General features: G+C 29.5%; 1 protein-coding gene across 2 annotated transcripts; it reads right to left on the bottom strand.

Annotated features, from left to right (window-relative positions):
- Positions 1-986: 986 nt before the first annotated feature.
- On the bottom strand, positions 987-6,202 carry LOC145014534 (transcription factor PIF1-like). Of its 2 annotated transcripts, XM_078972924.1 has the most exons (8): positions 5,955-6,202; positions 5,677-5,768; positions 4,769-5,561; positions 2,865-2,966; positions 2,706-2,771; positions 2,331-2,396; positions 1,700-2,137; positions 987-1,478 (listed from the first exon to the last, which is right to left on the bottom strand). In XM_078972924.1, the coding sequence occupies exons 2-8, from the start codon at positions 5,763-5,765 to the stop codon at positions 1,422-1,424; spliced, it is 1,611 nt and encodes a 536-aa protein (XP_078829050.1). In that variant the 5' UTR covers positions 5,766-5,768; positions 5,955-6,202; the 3' UTR covers positions 987-1,421. The 2 variants fall into 2 exon arrangements, with proteins under 2 accessions (XP_078829050.1, XP_078829049.1); XM_078972923.1 differs by having other exon boundaries at positions 5,677-6,201.
- Between the last annotated feature and the right edge of the window lie 14,353 nt (positions 6,203-20,555).

The raw sequence follows: 20,555 nt of genomic DNA, 5'->3' as shown, positions 1-20,555 counted from the left end.
GGTCCAAATCAAGTTGTCAACTTGCTAGTACACCTTCGCTATCGAATGATATAAAAGGGATATATTCCGGGATTAAAAGTGAACACAGATTCTTAAATCACATGCATGTAATACCACCCACAAGAAAAAAGGCTACATTCTTAAGAACAAAGAAGTCGTCTTTCACAGGAATAGACAACAAAATTGAATGTAAAAGAGCAATCGAACCTCATTAGAATCTAACTTTTAATCTATTAATAGCATCCACAATATAAGCATTTTCAACAACTTATTTACACAAATAAACTATATAAAGTCAAAATAAGTTCTTGTGTATGCTTTTTCATTTAATTCAAAGCTTTTTACAAGTCACCACTTGGGTTGTGGTGACTTGGTAAGGCATGTGGAAGATATGGTGGATAACCTATTGACCCATGTTCAAATCCTGGCACCACTCAGCCCTTGTGGCCACGGAGGTTCGCCTGCAGTGACTCCAGGGCATGAAGCAAAGTTTTATGTTTGCAGCGGGGGATTAGTCAGTGCGCGAAAGCTGGTCCGGAAACCCTCGTTAGGGAAGATTCTTTTCCAAAAAAAAAAAAAAGCTTTTTCACATTGTTTGTAAATTTACAAGCTTAACAGATAAAGTTTTTTTTTTTTTTTTTTTTTTTTTTTTTTTTTTTTTTTTTTCCATACGATTTTGTTCATTTACTCTATAAATTGATATTAGTATAACCATAAACAAGCATTGAAATTTTTATTTTTATTTTATTGTATTAGAGGTTTGTTAAGCTTTTTGGTTTATTGATGAACCGAAAGGTTACGGCAAACCCTAAAGACGGAGTTCATACCCAAATTCCTTCATTTAGGCCTTGGAAATCAGCTTTTTCATTTACATGAGAAATCTGATTATTTTTATTCCAAGAAAAATCGTGTAAAATCATCTATCAGTACGTTGTTCTTGGCTTACGGATTCCTGTTAAAAAATTACTAAAATCAAAAGAGAGTAGTTAAATAATTAGAGCATTTCAAAACGTTTCTTCCATCATGAATAATATAAATATACACAATGTTCTTCTTAGAGAAATTGGTCTTATTGAATCTATCTCAATGACTCAATTGTTGGAAGTGGGGAATCACTCTGATTGGTTCCTTGATGCATATACTAGATAGAACAGAAAAAACATGTCTATCATCGTATAATTTACACGTCAACTATATATGTTACATATATATCACGTATCATATATCATATATATGCATTAATATGCATGCATCATCTGGCCTTTTTAATTAACTACAAAATTTAGTCGGCTAACTAGAGCCTGTGATTTCCCAAACTGACCTCTCCACTAATTAGGCAAAATAGCCCACGTACATACGTCTTTCATCTTCAAATGGCAATCTTACACCACAAAAGGCTCATCGGCTTCTTAATTACCGCTTCACTGACGGCTCGGCTCCCTAACATCTTTGTTGCTGTTTGGCGTGCATGTAAGATTCTGCACAAACAGTACCCTTTGCTCAACTAATATTTTATTGTTTTAGCTAAACCTATTTGACTATTTTTTAAAGTGATTAAACCATTAACGGTTTGAAAGAGGTTAAGAAGCCGTTTGGTTAAGTGGGTGAAAGTGGTAATGTTATTTGTGTAATTTGGTGTGGATGAATTACAGTTACACGTTTTATTTTGATTGAATTGTAATCGTATTTGTAATTGTACCTGAGGAGGTTGTGGTAATTGTGTTTGGGGGAGACCAATGTATTGTTGATATGGATCTACAGGGAATGGAAAGCGTGGTTGGTTTGGAGGAAACGAGTTCATGATGGGGTTAACGTTAGCCATTTGACTTGATCTTGCAGCTGTGGGACCCATGACAGGGACAGGGACCTGCTGTAGCATTTGAAACCCTCGTGGTGGAACCGGAAAACGTGGACCACCCATATGAACCCCTGCTGCTGCTGCTGCACCTTGATTTGGTGGCATTGTTGGACATGGAATCATGGGGCGGTTCATTCCGACTTGGGCTTGATCCATTCCCATTCCGATTCCCATTCCCATTCCCATTCCCATTCCCATTCCCATGGGGGCCATTGTTGGCATGTATCGCTGCACACCTGGGAACATCATTGGAACCATGTTGTATCCCATCGACATCATCTGCATTATATATAATTTTATGTCATCTATCCTATATGAAAATTATTTGTAAATACAGATATAGATTATAAAAAATTGGAACTTTCACAGAAATAGATTGTAAGTATAGTATGAAAGGAAAAATGGAGCCAATAATATATATGATGGAAGGAAAAAAAAAAAAAAAACAAATGGAATCTTTTTATATACATACCTGCACTTGCATTTGAAGTGATTTCAGATACTCGATGGCCTCATCCAACATTGAAGCTTTATCAGACTAGCATTCAGAAATGATAAACAAGTATTATATAGGTCAGTCGATGTGTCATGTGTACAAGATTAAACAATATTTTAGATTAAGTCAGATTAAGGCTGTGTTTGGACCTTAATTAATTTTTGTAGCCTATTGCAACTTAGTGTTTGTTGAGACACCAAAAATAGCTTTTTGATAGGCTATTTGAGATGGCTTATAAGCTAAAAGCTTGTTTTTGTCAAAGTAAAAAACTAACAAAATTAACCAGTATTTGATAGACATTAATTAAACTCAAAGAAAACATGTGTATATAAGCTAGCTTAGGGTGGGTACCTTGTTGCAGCGGGGTATAAGTTCTTGCAAGGCCTTCATCTTTTCATTAATTCTATCTCGACGTCTCTATATTTTTAAAGAATTTGCTCACGTAAAATACCATGAATTAACAAACGAGAGAGACTCTAAAATGCAACTAACAGAAACACAATTACAAACCCTTTCTGAGAGATTGTGTACTTCCGCAGCACGTGACCTCTTGGTAGACATATTTGATCCACGTGACTGCTTCTTTGTATCATGATACTCAAACTCCGCATCCTGCAAATAAAATTACCACCAAAACACACTTTAATTACTCACCTGCTGTATATATATATATATATATATATATATATATATATATATATATATATATATATATATATATATATATGCAGCAACAAGATGGAGAAATCAAGTGTGTGTGAATCGTGCATCTTAATCTGAAAAAGGTGACTTGACATTCAAGATCCCAAATTCAAGCATACAAAATTGAACATGCATAATAGCACTGAGGACAAAAAGGATCGAACTATAAATTAAGCATGTATGTACTCAAGTACATGGTACTCGTAAGACTAGAATGTTAAAACATGCAGAACTTGTACTATACATTTCCATAATTAGAAACGTACAACCTGTACATGCAGAACTTGTACTATACATTTCCATAATATGTGCGTGAAGTGAAAAAATGATTATGCGTATGGTAAGTAATAAAGAAAGACTATTGCATTGTTCGTTTTAAACATTAATGATATAATTTAATTAACCATAAAAAGTTATGTATAAAAAAAGATATATGATGATGTAAGATGATAATGATCATGCTTGTATGTTGTAGCAATTATTGTAAAGAAACAAACAGCCACTGCTGAATGTTTTTTTTATGTTGTAGAACATATAATTGTTCATGCCTAAAATAGATAAGCCAAATAAACGAAACAAAATAATGCGTCATGGACTTTTTTAATAGTCTGTAAAACGCATCTTTTATTTATTTTATTTTTTTATAAATAAAAACAACAGTTAAATGGGGAAAAATTCTTACACATAGTGCAGAAAATTTTTATGGATGAAAATAAAAGATCGTGATTCATGTTATCTCTAAAAAATGTATGAAAGTGATTTAAAGTTTGTGGTGGCCCACATGGCACACGTGTCAATATTAAAAACCACGTGTGAAGACGGCGTTATTTTGCAGCAGCCCGAAGGTGCATCGAAACTTGCATTCCATGGGTTCGACTGAGTGCTGTTGCTAAACGACGCAACAACAAGAAATTCAAATTACGCGAACCGGAATTTTATTGGCCTAACCAAATATGGTAAATTACTTTAATTCGTAACACTCGGGTGACAAGCATATATCGGAAATGATGCAATTCTTTATGCTTTCTGCAACATAATTTATAGAGATCAAAGAAGTGAGATGTTGATTGTTGAGCAAAACTTATGTAAAGCGTCATTTAGCAAAGTATAGTGATAGCTTATTTAAATTTTCTTTCTTTCCAAAGAAAAAAAAATTGCTATTTTTATTTAACATAGTTTAATTTTAGTATCTGATAGTTAATTTTGTTTGGAATTAAAGAAACCCATGTTTTCACTTGATAAATGATTAACAAGTTCGACTTATTCGATCTTCTCCAAAAAAAAGTTAGCAAAACTGTTTTCTATTTTAAGTAAGATTTTAATGCATAATTAGATCTTCAATCATTGATAATTATTAGAAGATACTGATAGACGTTAGTTGACTTAAAATCTCTTATTTTATATTTATAAATATTCTAAGCACTTTTTACTAATCAAATTTATTGGTTAAATACTATCTAAAGTCGTATGTGTCTATTTGAACTCGAAAAATAAAAAAATAAAATTTAAAATTAATGTTTGAAGGTTAATATATAAATTTAATATCAAAGAAAAAATTAATTATAACTGATTTTATGTATGGGAACAACTAATTTTATTTGTTTGATTGTTAAATCTATAGCAACAGATAGATATTAGTTACTGTTAGAGATTGCATCATTAATGCTAATAATGTACAAGTCTATGATTGCACAAGGGTAATTGTCGTTTACCTCGCTGTAGCATTCTGTGTCGTCGGTGTCTCTGCCCTTGCGTTTCCGATTATCCGTCGCCGGCGGTGGCTTCCGAGACGACGGCTCCACGCTCGCACTTGCTCCTGAGCCGCCTGTAACCGGAGATGAGGACTCGCTGAGATCACACGTCTCTGGTTCCTGTCCGGCGATCGATGTACCTGCTGCACCACCAAAACCGCGGCACCCTACGTTCGCGCCGGAGACATACGCGGCACTCTCCGTTACGTGTGAAGCCTTAGATTGGAGAGCTTCAGCCGCCGGCCGATTGTTTGACTCCACAACCGTCGCCTGCGATATCTTGTTCGAACTCGATGGAGCTGATCCGGTTAAATTTCCTTTACTAGGCCTCGAGAAATGCAAGAAATTTGCAAACTTAGGTTGGCTTGGTTCCTCTTCCACGCGTTTCAACGGAGGAATCGGAGGCCGAGATGATGGAATAGTAACTACCGGTGGCGGCGGTGGTAAGGAGGTAGACGCGGTGGTGACCGGAGCCGACGAAGGAAGAACAGGATACATGATCTCGTTATTATGAAGGTAGAGGTCTAAAGAGTTGTCATCGGTTGGGTAATGAAGCCAAGAGACCATCTCGTCTTCTTGCATGAACAGATTGCACGGCGTCGGTTCTTCCTCGATAACACCGGATCTGATCTCTCGAGTGGCGCCAGACGGCATCGTTTCCGACTTTTTGTTGCCGACGATGGATCTCTGGTTTTGGCTCTGCATTACGACCTGACCGTTTTGCCATAGCAACTCCATTATATCTTCATCGCCCCTACAATTCAAATTTTAAATCAACCTTTAATTCATACAGAATCCTTATTTCAATTTCAAATCACCATGAACAAAGAAATCATAATTCGAAATTCGAATCGAACAAATGAAATTACATTGCTGATTTCTTGTGCCTTTTTAAACTTGAAGAAGCCGGAAGCAAGTAATCTTCGTCCACTTCGAAATCAGGAACACAATGATTCATCCTCTGAAACGCCGGCGTTAATCAAAAATCGAAAAACAAAATACAAACTCAATTGAGCTTGTATTATAAATCTATAATCAACACAAAATAACTCAGTCTAACGATACTTTGCGAACACCAAAACTAAACAAGTCTTCTGATCTTGTTCCTGTAACAGTATTGGATTTAAAGCTTAGGACCATGAACAACCTTCACATAAATCTCAACAACTATCCGACTTTGACTTGCACCTGTAAAAGCTTCAGAAGTTATTGAAGTACAGAAAGGACATGAAGCTATTTTCTTGGGTGGGAGTTGTTTGCAGCTCAACACGAAGGAAGAAGATAAGGTGCTCTCTCTCTCTCTCTCTCTCTCTCTCTCATTCGTTCATTTTATCATCGGAGAGGAGGCCACCATTGACTTTCTGTTTTCACTTATATCGATTTTACATGTCAATTTTAGCTATAGGTACGGTTATAAATAAGGTTTTTTATTTCGAACAATTTAGCTATAAATGTGATTATTTGTAGGGATAATAACCAATCATTTTTCATAAACAAATACAATAAGTTCCGATCAAAAGTTAAAACTGCTCAAGTTACAAACTTAGCCTTGCCCACATGATTTTTGTTAGGAAAAACAATTACTCAACTTGTTCGTGATAACAGCTTGGATTTCAAACTCTATTATAAGTATTAAAGATGTTTTTCCTTCAAAACAAATGTTTTTAGTATTTCGAATTAGATAGATAGTTTTTTAATTCAAATGTTTCGCTAGGGTCTATTTATTGTTGTTTTTATCGTACCATTTGCAAAATCTCATAAATTGTTCCTATATTGTGTGGAAGATAATATATCCATGTGGGATGCCATATATATATATATATATATATATATATATATATATATATATATATATATATATATATATATATATATATATATATATATATATATATATATATATATATATATATATATATATATACACACACACACACATACTAAGCGAATGTCTGCGCATTGTACGGAAAAACCTATATAGTTAAAATTTTTACAAATATGTGTTTTTTTTTTTAAATATATAACAATAACGTTTTGTTAAATTTGATATAATAATTTGTATAGTAAATTGATATAATATATTGATTATTTTAAATTATATTATAATATATACATCTATTATAACTGCATAATCTCAACCGTCTGAATGACTTCTAACCGCGAGTTACTTATGAATAAAATTAAATATAATATATAATTTAATGTTATATATAGTTATTGTTATTGTCAATTTATTTTTCAAATTTATTTGTTAAAATATTTTAATTTCTGTCATTATAATTATTTAAAACATCAAACATTGTTTTTTGATTTTAAAGGTAATAATATAATCATTTATATAGAGTTATATTTAACTATTGTTATTGTAGGTTATTTTAAGCTACTTATTTGAATTTTTTTAACGATTATACAAATATCTTTAGGAAATATTTTAGTTAAATTGAGATTATAATTCAGTTTTTGCATTTAACACTACAATTTATCATTTTTAACTATTCGAAAAATATTCATTGGGTTTTTTAAGTGGAACTGAAATTTATATTTAAGTTGACATTGTAATGTTACATTTAAATTAACAATTTAAGTATTTTGTCCAAACTGTTCAAAAATTGTAGCTTTAAACTGATAATAGTTACATACAACAACAACTTAATCTAATAAATTAAGTATAATCTGTTAAAAAATTAAAGACATAACTTTATAAGTAAAGTAAGATGTTATTTTAATATTGAGATTTAGTTTATTTATGATTACACTTTTGGTTTGATATTTATTTAACCTTATTAACTAACTTATAATCATTTTTACAAAGACACTACAATTTATCATTTTTAACTATTTACAAAATATTATTTAGTTTATTTAAGTTAAACTAAAATTTATATTTAAGTTGATCCTGTAATGTTATATTTAAATTTATAATTTAAGTATTTTATACAAATTATTCAAAATTTGTAGCTTTAAAATGATAATAGTTTACACCTAACAATATATTAAAACTAATAAATCAAGTATAATATGTTAGAAGTTAAAAAAAACGAAACTTTATAAGTAGAAGTAAAGATATTATTTTAATATTGAAATTTAGTTTGTATATGATTACACTTTATGTTTGATATTTATTTAATCTTATTAACCACCCTATAACCAACTTATAACCATTATTACAAGAAATTGAAAAGTCATTTGGAGTTTCAAATGAATGTGGTGAAAGGAAAAATGCATAGAAGTTTCAAATGAATGTGGTAAAAGGAAAATGCTAGCTTCATAATATATATATATATATATATATATATATATATATATATATATATATATATATATATATATATATATATATATATATATATATATCAAATGAATGTAGTGAAAGGAAAAATACTAGCTTTATAATATATATATATATATATATATATATATATATATATTACGAAGTACAAAATGTGGAATGATTAAAAGCAAAATTTTCATGTCTTGGTTCTTATCAAACCAAGAGTTTCCATCTGACGAAGAGGATGGTTGTGTAGGTGTTGTAGGCTAATGACGTGAAAGTTGAAACATATGTCCCTAAACCGCTTAACGATTTAGTGACATGTAGTTGGAAGATAGTAAAAACATCAAGCTACAAATTGTTATGTTGCTATCATACTAAGAAGTAGTGCCCCTTAACTTTGCCAGTGGTGTGTAACGTATCAATTTTCAAACCGTTTTATAAAAAAATAGATGTAAAACATCCAAAATATTTTTATAAGAAATCAAGTAGAAAATTGTTTCGAAGATCATCAGACCATAGCATCAAAATGTATAAAATCATCATAAAACATCAGAAGCCTATGTCTTAAATCAAAAGCAATGCGCGTAAGGGATAGTCAAACTAGAGCATTCTCATGATTAGAGAAACTACTTTAAAAACTTTTAATCAATAATTGTAAGCACAAAACTTAGTGAGTTTCCAAAATACCACATATTGCAATACACATACAATGCATATAAACAAAGGCTCTCGCTCCAGTGCCGATCCACCAGAACAACGACGACTAACGACTCTCATGCCGTCTAGCCATCAAGAACAACTAATGGCTACCATGTCATCTAGTCATCAATATCAGGTAATTTAGTCTCTCGGCTCTAGTATCAATCCATCATTTGTTGGATTAATGTGTCTAAGCCAATAACTAAATTGGTATATTCTCGAATTAAAAGCAATATCATTTTAGGTTGCTTTAAAAAACTTGTAACTGAAAGAAATGACATTTTGGAGAGAGAGAATAGTTTATTAGTTTATTATATGATTAATAAACTATAATAAATAATTTGTTAATATATTATATGATTAATATATTAATTGGAAATAGATAATTGAGTTGTTAATTTATTGTATGATTAATAAATTAATATGAAATCAATTGGAACTAATTAATTATTAATTAGAATTAATCTGGATTTAATTCGTGATTAATTAGAATTCACTAAAGGTGCAAGGGGTGAATTGTAATTGCTCAATAGTTGAACTAAAGAGACAGTTGTAGAATAGTCCATGGCTAATAAGGAAAGGATTTAAATTGGGGTTTCCGGAAGCCTCTAAATTGCTAATAAGGAAAGGATTTAAATTGGGATTAAATCATTTATTTAATTATTCAAATCTTGTTTTGTCCCTAAGTTGCACAAACTATAAATAAGACACCTTGTGCATTAAATTCCGCAGTCATTCATTCCAAGGAGTATATGAACAAAATTTCTTTCTTCTCTCTCTCTCTCTATCTCTCTATCTCTCTCTCTCCCCCTCTTATGTTCTTGGTGTTAGGGTTTGTGTATGAGTCATTAGAGGCAATCATACTTTTGGCTTTAAGCTTTCCAAGACCAATACTACAATGGAATTGAAGTGATTTGTTTACTACAAAAAATCAAAGGTATGTAACCTCAACTTGATGAATTCGATATCACTAGGGATTAAGTTAAGTTTTGTTGTTCATTGTATGTTGTTAGAAAAGTGTATGACATAGATCTTTTATAGAATGATTGTACTCTATTAAGTATTAATTGTTTTCCGTATTGTACAATGTTTTTTATTCTATAAAACCTATCACCGTTAACCCCTTAACATAACATATCAACATGTCATATAGTTAAACAATTAGCATACAAAATCCTTTGCTAGCCTACTTGCATAATCAACATACTATAGTACATCTACATCATATCATGTATGTAACATCCGATTACCAGGTGATATCGAATTTTATATATTATATGAACTGTGCATTTTTGCAATTTTATATATTAAATGATTTAATTGCTTAACTCTTTTTGCAATTTCTGATTATATATGAACCGATTTTATATATTATATGACCTGTGCATTTTTTTATTATCGTATAGTGTCGTCTATTGATGGATGTCATGGTTAAAAAGGTTGGAAGGCTCTCATCCATATCGCAGTTCCTTAGAGACCAATACTCCCACAACTTTTTGGTATGGAAACGTCATGTCATGCTAAACAATTTGTGCTATGTTCATTTTTAGAATTTATCTAAATATCTCTATCAACTTTCTGCACTTTCATAGTCATTCTTAACAACAGTTGAATTAAACTTTATTTTGAGCTTAAGTGTTCAAATCTGTTAGAATTCATCAATGCCCACCAAGTGTTTGATGTAATTATTGAACCATGAGTACAACAAATTATCTCTATCAATGTTATTATTTTGTGTACTATAATGTTATGACTTAGTGATCAACTAACTGAAATATTAGAATAGCTATCTTACCTCATCATCGAGTGTTATTCTCATCTTTAACTTTTTCATTCTATTAGAATATTTTGCATCTAGTGTATTCTATTTGAATAATGTGTAAATAGTATTATATTCTTGCAGAATCACATAAGAATGATTCTGCTAGAATTGTAGTTCTAGTATAATCACATTAGAATGACTATGGTAAAATCTCATAAGAATGATTTTTCTAGGGTTCTATTGCAACTGGATTAATGTTTTATCATGATTTTTGTTTCTTATGCTTTTAAGATGTTTCAATTTTACCTAGGGATCACTTACCATCCTTGAGTTTATGTCCTTCTGTAGCTCCTTGTCTACCATATTCTATCATAATTTATAGTTTTATTCTTTTAGAATACTCATGGTGAATTTATAGAATGTTACTCTTACATATTCGATTTCATGATAGTTATTCTCATCGAATTCTCGATTTTAAGGAAGTTATTCTCAAAGAATGTGTGAAAGGAACATGATGATCAAGTGCTTTAAGGTTGGATGATGGCATGTGGGATGAAGATGAACATTGGTCAATGATCTTCACAAAAGAAAGCACTGGCATAATAATTTACAATATAATGATAAGACTATATATTATTGTATATTCTAGTAGAATATTCAGTTAGAACAATCTACCAATTGTTTTTTTATTAATGAGTGTTTCATTATGATAAAAATAGTATATTAAGATTTTTATTTTAAGAATTTGATGAAAATAATTTAACTTGTATCAAAAAATTTGTTATTCTTAGAAAGTTCATTCAATCAAAAAATGTTGTTATTTTGTTTAAAGGATGGTATGATCAGATATTCATTCTATAAGAATATGTATTATGTCATTCAATCAAAACATGTATTTTATAAGAATATGCATTCTGACATTCTCATAGAATATATCATTTAACAAAATGTTATTCTAACAGAATAAATTCGGTTATTATCAAAATATGTTGGAATTAATATTGAATTCGTTTAAAATTTTCAAAATTTTAAAATTAGGAGATCTAATTATCCCTAAATTCCTGAAAAATTCTTTTTTTTTTTAATATAGTTAATTGTCCAAAATACTGTTATGCTGAAATTTGTGTGATTAAATTGATAATTTTTAAATAGTTAATAAATATAGAATCCTTATTTAAATTATCCCAAATGATTGGCTCAGAATCAATTTCACAGAAACACAATACTTAGTAAAAACAAAATAATCTAACCCTATATATATATATATATATATATATATATATATATATATATATATATATATATATAGGCTTAGGTTATTTTGTTTTTACTAACTATTATGTGCCAGAATGCACAGATCTTGTAACACTAGTCAAAATAGGTCAATAGACAATCACATGTGATTATGCTAATCATGTAATGTGATTATGTTAACCTAGTAATGTGGTAAGAATGTTATGTAGTTCATGATAAATTCTAATACAAATATGAACTTTCTTTATGATACAACTCAAAGTATACGTCCATACGATTCCAAATATATAGAGAACGTCTGAATTTGACTTCGCATGAAGAAGTTATGATAACCGAACACTATAAATATCTATAATAAGAGAACTTTAAAATAGACTTAGAATTAGCTATTTAAGTCTAAAAGAGAGTTGTAGTACTCGTAAATACCTACACGTGCATATAAAGAACGTCAAAAACGGAGTTCGTATGCAAAAGTTATGGCATTTCGAAGATTTAGCTTTCAGAAACCCTAAGCTAACTAAATTCACGACGTGAGTTTTATGACACTCACGACGTTAGCAGTCATCTAGCCACATTTCGGAATCTAGTAGGTGTGACGAGGCTGCGAGAGGATAGGATCCAAACTCACGACGTGAACAAGGTTTTTTTCACGACGTGAGGAGTCACATGGCCACCTTCCGAAGCTACGGACGCAAATGGCAAGTCTACAGGGTGATCTTGCAAGACTCACGACGTGAGCCTTATGACACTCACGACGTGAGTGTCCTAAATTCCTACTATAATTATCAGGTCCGACTTCAGCCATTCCTGCACCAAAACTTCTTCCCTTTCTCTCCTTTGCTAAGGCCATCTTGCATCCCGAGCCCCGGCGATCTCGCACGCTGACCGTTTTGCTTAGATATCATAAAATCACGCTACTAGGGTGAGTTTCACGGCCCCACTTTCCAATATTTCGGGGGAAAACGCATGCTAGTCATTGTATATATGTTATTATTACGTCTATATGATAGTATATATTTATGATAATCGAGATATAATGGTTCTAAATATAACATTTTGAATACATACAACTATTATTAACTTGTCAATATGTTAATTTACTAATGTAGATCTTGAGTTATACTTAGGATTCTACATATATTTTGTGTGCGATATAATACCAAAGTAATATTCGAAAGTCCTAAATGTTAAGTTATATAGTATGTTGCTATTAATAGTTTTATGTCAACATAAAACTGGATATGTTATATGTTGTTATTGTTAGTTTTATGTCAAGATAAAACTTGGTATTGTTATTGATAGTTTTATGTCAAGATAAAACTAGAAACGTTATATGTTGTTATTATTGTTTTTAGGTCAAGATGAAACCTGGTTTTTACTTCAAGATATAGCTGTTATACTGCCTAAATATTATAAAGTTAGGAGTGATGTTTAAAAGCAAAGTCTAGTAATTTAAGGTTTTAGACATGAATATGCTTTTGTTGTTAGAGCTATAGGAAGTCATCAAAGTCTACATGAGTAATTGTATTCATCAACTAAGATTGGGGATCTTAGCGGAAATCCTCTGAACCGTAACCGTTAATCCCATGTGAGCAACGAAGTCGTGTATAATTAGTATACGAGCTGACCACCCCACTTGCGACTGCTAGCTACAATCAACCAAAAGCAAGTGATGAACTATCCTTTTATTTGTTATTATTCCGGCGTCGATGAAGCGTACAGTGTTGTTTCTCATGTTAAATCATGAGTGTATTTGTTCTCATGGTAAATCATGAGTGTATTGTTCTATCAGAGGTATTATCTCATAGCAGCGGTTACAGGTTCATGGTAACAAATTGTTAGAAACATTATACCTTGTCGTATACAAGTATTAATGTTAAGTATAAGTTTTCCCCTACTTATACCTTAAGATTAAGAAATATTTAGGTATAACACTTAATTGATAAGTATACTATTATACCTAATGTTGGAGAACCAACATAATACTTTCAAAACTATACTTTTGAATGTGTAAAATGTATTATTTTATGGAGTCAAAACCTGTGGACTCACCAACTTTATGTTGATGTATTTTTAAAATGCATGTGTTTTCAGGAACTTGAAAAGCTAGTATGTATTCGAGCAGAAGAAGTTTTACTATTATCTTTCTATTCATTAAGAAGTATGTCATAGTCGGATATTATGTAACAAATACTAGGAAAACAATAATGCAACTTTCAGACATCAATAAGGGTATGTACTTTCTTTAAGTATTGTTAAATGTATGTTATATAACTATGATATGAAAAATGACGTTACACTACCCGGTGTTTCCGCCGATGGCCGGGGTGTTACAAAGCTGGACCACCGGATGGAATAGAATCAAAGATCTGATCTGATGGTCTATGATATTACAGTAGGATAACATGTACCATATAATTACACAAATTTCAGCATAAGGGCATTTTAGTCAATTAACATATATTAAAAAAGGAAAATTTCGTATATTTAAGGATAATTAATTCCTTTATTTTTAAAAATCTAAATATTTTAAATTAATTCAAATTTAAAAATCCAATTTTATTCTGTCAGAATGACAGAATGCCAACCATAAACTAGTAAATATATTTTTGATTTTATTCTTGCATAATATATTTCCAATGCAGATATTTGATTTGAGAATTCTAGGTATTATTCATATACATCTAAGTTGGGTCTATGATTTTATTCTGAATGCACATCCGAAATAAAAAACAAATTCATTCTTATTCTTACAGACTAATATCCTTATACATTTTAATATAATTATACATATTTTAAAAGAATATCATCAAAAATGAATAAAATTCTTAAAAAATAGCATTCTTGAATATATAATTATTGAACAAATACACTTGATCTTCTTCATTGGTCCGTATAATCCACTTGATCTTCGCATATATACTTGTTGTTGAACTCTATTCCAAATATTCTTTTTTTGTATAATCAATATTGAACTCCTTCTTTATGCAATTCTGAAATAATAAGATACATTACTCGTTAGTATTACCTGTTGAACAAATATACTAGTTAACAAACATTCTTAAAGACATTCTAACAGAATACATTTATATAAATAAATTCTAACAAAAAACATTACAAAATGCACTTAAATAACATTCTTTTAAAATTCTTTTGCAAATAATAGGCATCAAATTGATGATTATTACTAACATCATTCTAAAAGACGTTTTGCAAGAATGATTCATTTAAGTTGTAACTAAAAAAAGATACTATAAATTCTTAAGTACACGATACAACCATTCTAATAGAATGTCGCAGACATTGAAATTCCATCAAAATACATATAAACAATTAACCAAAATTCTATTAGAATGCATAGAAACAATTAACCATTCTAATAGAATGTGGCAGACATTGAAATTCATTTACACAAGTATTTGAATTCCAATTGAAATTCTTACTAACAATTAACAAATGGTTTGTTTTTACACCAAATAACATGACTAGAAACAGTAAAAACATACCGAAGACCAAACTTAATTCAATGTTTCATACTTTCAAACCAATTAAACATAAAACTTGTTGAAATATAACTCAAATGAAGTTGAAATCCAATTAATTTCAATCAAAGACAAAAGAGAAAACACCCCAAGGGAGAATCAAACCTGATAGATTGAAGACAACTTTGACAAACGACTTGTGAGAGAATTGAACCAATTATGGGAAGAATGTGTTGAACGCATCTTGAAATCAAAGCAATCGATCTAGTTCTTGCCTTCTTTAAAGCTGATAAATCAACTAAATTAAACTTAACAGCGTACAAAAGAAATATTAACCTTGAAATTTTCAGTTCTTGATAACAACTTTAGTCAAAATTACAACAATAAACAATAAATGTCTATCTAAATAAGAAAACAATTGCAACAAAGTATAGGAAGATTACCAATGTGAAAACTTAAAAATATACACAAATGTTAACACCAAACACGCAAGTTAAAACAGAACGATGCTTACTTAAATTGAAATTGATCGATACTTGAGCGATTAAGCCCTACATTAATGATATAGACTTGAAATCAATGGAGGCTCGAGACCAAAATGACCTAATTTTGACGGCGGTGGTGGGGCGTATAATGATAACGGTGGAGGCCAGCAGCCTCCTGCTGCCGGACGAAGTCAAGGGAGGTGGAGGACTTCTCAAAGTGGCATCACAGTAGTAATGGAGGGTGTTGGCGGTGATTTTCCATTGAAATAGAGGGTGACAGTGGAGTGCTCGGTGGTGGACGAAAGCAATGTAGTGGATCTGGAGGGAGGTAATGGTTGACAGAATTTCAATTAAATGATTAGGTCAAATATATTTATTTTATTTCCTTAATTATAGGATTTCAAGTAAATGATTTTCTTAATTAAAAGTACAAAAGGTTCAAAATACCCTTAAATGATTTATTTAATTATTTATTATTTATTGAATTCTCATTTGTGCATTTAGACACACCATAGTTGCTAGAAACATTTGAACATAGCTCTCTCTCTCTCTCTCTCTCTCTCTCTATATATATATATATATATATATATATATATATATATATATATATATATATATATATATATATATATATATATATATATATATATATATATATATATATATATATATATTTTAGGAGTTAAAGAAGCATTGTATTTGTTCCCATTAAGAATAATTGATTTTAAGAGCCAATGTGAAATGAAACAGCATGTAGGGATAACATTAAAGAATAATAGATTAATAGAAATTTCGGAAAAAAGGATTTTATACACATATTGTTATTTGTATATCTCGCAATCCCACATTGATGGATAGATACAAAAAGGATAACTATGTCAGGTTATATAAAATGAGGTTTTATAAATTACTTTTTGCATGAATTAGTATATTATTGTCGAGTAATATGGTAGATTAGTAAGTGAGTTTTTCAAAAGTTAATAAAACACTTATTGTTTTGAATAACTTAAAAAAAGTTTTTATTGAAATCTAGTTTTTTTATTAAAACATATTTTGAAAGTAAGTATCCGGAATTGGAACCGATTCCAAAATATTGAGAACCGGTATCGTCGGTTCTGGTTCCGGTTCCAACATATTAGGAACCGCCGGTTCCGGTTTCATCAAAATTAGGTGTATACCTGCTTATGCTCACCCATAATATTAACCATTAACCGACTAAATAACCAAACAAAACCGTCTCATAGACATCCCTACAAGTATCCAATTTGTCATTCTTTTTTTAATGGCAAAAGCTTCAATAAAACTAGCTCTATTGCCACACAACAAAAACGACCGTAAACAATGGAATCAAACATAACCTAGGTGGATTTCTTTTATGACGTCATCTATCTTGAACTTATGCATAAAGTAAAGATTTTTATATTTATGTCATAAATTTTTTTTATCAAATAAGATATACAGTTATCAAAAAAAAAAAAAAAGACAATTTATCTTTGATAACTTTTTTTTGGATACAAAGAATATATTAAAAAAGCTACCAACACTAGCAAGGAGCTAAAACGCACGGGAAACACACAAACAACAGATTACAGGTTGATTTTATAAATCCATTACGTAATAAAGATTAATTAATCCTTTTCAGCACTAATCCAACAAAGGAACCAAATCTTAATGATAGCTACTTATAATAAGCTTATATAATATTAGTCAAGAAGTTTAATAAGTTGACCTCTATTTTTGTACTTTATCATCCTATTTATTTAGTATTACTATTAAATAATTGGTATTTTGATCCGTTTAGAATCATTTTTAATGATTAAGGCCATTTTATGATTATTTTAAACGTTATGAATTTAAACACATTCTTCTCATGTCTAGAAGATTATCCTTGGAATATTAGGAATATTTTCAAGAAACATTAAGCATATGTGAAATTAGTCATCATTAAGTGATCGAAATTGGTGATTAGTACATGGGCGGACACAAGAATACATAGTGTGTATTGTCAATATGAAATATATGTTGCCGATACATGAAAAATAGGTTAAAAAAATAAAAAAATTCCATTGTGGACTGAAAAAATAGGTATTATCGGTATCATACGACTCATATCGAGACCCTACTAAAACCGCCATTGACATTTTTACATGAAATAAATTAGTGACACATTCAAAACCTATAGAAATGACAAACTATGCCGTTTGTTGATATCACGCGAGAAATCAAAGTTTATTTTGTTTTTGTTTATTTTATTTTAATTTTTGAACTGTTTGAAATTTTTATTATCCAATATAGGACTAATAACATAAAAACAATTACAAATGAATAATAACCAACATTCGATTTTTTTAACCACAAAATACAAAACGCTAAACCCAATCCATAAATATTATTGATAAAATACTTTATCAAAGATATGCTTCTTCGACCTAAACACCAATGAATTTCTAAAGTTCCACAACATCAATAAAGTAGTCAAAACAGTCGTTTCCAAACAAGTCTTTGCATAGTCGACATCTTCACTTCATTTACGAAATCCACCTTCTAACTTTATACATTACAAAATCAAAAGATCTACCCACGAACAATTCGATACCAAATAGCAAACCCTACTTGACATTGCATCAACACATGGTCTATGGTTTCCAAGTGATTTTGACAAATCGAGCACATAATTTTGTGCAAGTAGCTTGTTTATTTAAAGAGTCTATATGAAATTGATGTTAAATGAAGACACTAAGTTATAAAGTATATTAACAAAAAATTTAATAAAAGTCATTGTTGTAAAAATTCCGATTAGGTTTCGATTAATCCCTAGATGTTAGTCGACCGATTAGAGGACACTTAACGATTAATCCATGCATACATAATGAGTGAAACATTATAAAACAATGAAATTTTAACATTTTGATCAAGTTTTATCTCAATGGAAACTATTTGAGGCATGATTAGTCTTGTATTAATCATATTAACATATTTTGTTATGATATTAATGGTATTTACGAACTTTGATATGATATTAATCATATTTAATTTTTTAAAATTCAACAAATTAGTAATTAATGGTTACTGATTAATCTTCGTCTAACCAATTAATCCAATAATATGAGTCCACTGACTAGCTTACGTCGAGTGTGTTTTACAACTTTAATAAAAACACAACCACTTAACCATGTATATTTTAACCCATTTTATGAAAAACAATCATCATGATTAAAATCCATCTAAAAAGAACCATATGTTTGAAAAACATAAACCTAATCAATAGTAATAGGTCGTTAAGAAAAAAAATGAATTTTGACAGAAAAGTCTTTAAGTTTGACAAGTTTTATCGGTTTTGTCCTTATGCCGATTTTTTGTTTATTAATATCTAAAATTTTCCATTCTTTTAAAATTTTTGTCCTTGTTAACTGAAATAGCAGGTTTCCAGATTACGCTAAATCAAATTTGCAAAAAAAAAAAAAAGTTTACATATCTTTTACGTTTTTACACACAATATATATATATATATATATATATATATATATATATATATATATATATATATATATATATATATATATATATTAGTATTCTTATAAATAAGATATTTTTTCTATCACCCCATTCATTTGAAACCCCCATACTTTTTCACATGTAAAGTAATTAATCACAGATTATGGTGAATTTAGAGCATAACATGAATGAACAATAGATTTTTCTCCTACGTACTTATAAATATGTTCCCAGTCTATATCTATCTATCTATATATATATATATATATATATATATAATATATATATATATATATATATATATATATATATATATATATATATATATATATCTTATAAATGAAGCATTTTTCCTTTCACCACATTCATTTGGAACACCATGATGCATTTTACTCAAACCATATTCCTTTGAAACCTCTTATTTGAATGAATATCATTCAAAAGTCTCTTAATAATTATTAACCATTCAAAGGTTTTATAACTTATATAAGATGTTTAATAAGCAATTAATGGATCGTCTACTATAAAATGTCAATCTCTTTGAGTAGACACACAAATGTCAATCACATACAAAATTCACAAAGAAAACAAGTCTAAAGGTTTTTGTGTTTGTTTGAGGGCTTTGGACCATTTTTTGAGCCATGTTGTTATGTTAAGGTTTTTAATTTGTAAGTTTGTTATATACTAATTCTTTTTATTTTATTTTAATTTTCCTGGTTTAAGTATTCTTTTAAGACAATCAATGTATGTTGTGGTTTAAATTTTAATGTAAATTAGATTAGATTCGTGTTATCGATCATATGTTATGAACTGTGATATAAATAATATTTAATTAAATATTGTATATATGTTTGTATGTTTATGTTGCTTCAAAGCAATAATTCATTAAAAATCATGGATATGTCATATTATCCATATTATCAATGTAAGTCTCTTTTAAAATGCAAATTGTCTATCTTATCACTTTATATTATACTATATGTTTAACATTTTAAGTATAATAATAAGTGTTTTTTAATAGTTTTCTTTCACTTATTAATAATAATAAGTGGTTTTAAAATTAAATAGCAATGGTTATAAATAATAAAATCAAATTATAAAAATCATGGATATGTCATATTATCCATTCAAGTCTCTTTTTAAATGCAAATTTTCAATCTTATCACTTTATTATTTAGTATATGTTTCATATTTGATTAATAATGTTAAGTGTTTCTTAAATGTCTTCTTTAACTTATTATTAATAATAAGTGGTTTAAAATTAATGAACAACAATTTTAAATGATGACAACATCAA

This window comes from Lactuca saligna, chromosome 9 (assembly GCF_052625555.1).
Source record: "Lactuca saligna cultivar CGN05327 chromosome 9, ASM5262555v1, whole genome shotgun sequence".
NCBI classification, from domain to species: Eukaryota; Viridiplantae; Streptophyta; class Magnoliopsida; order Asterales; family Asteraceae; genus Lactuca; species Lactuca saligna.
This window is presented reverse-complemented; position numbering and strand designations above follow the sequence as displayed.

Excerpts from the sequence above, each read along its gene's own strand:
- LOC145014534 (XM_078972924.1), bottom strand. The coding sequence starts at position 5,765 with ATGAATCATTGTGTTCCTGATTTCGAAGTGGACGAAGATTACTTGCTT. Across the intron at positions 5,562-5,676 it reads AGGCACAAGAAATCAGCAAT|GGGCGATGAAGATATAATGG; the intron begins GTAATTTCATTT and ends TTTGAATTGTAG. Across the intron at positions 2,138-2,330 it reads CACTTCAAATGCAAGTGCAG|ATGATGTCGATGGGATACAA; the intron begins GTATGTATATAA and ends TATATAATGCAG.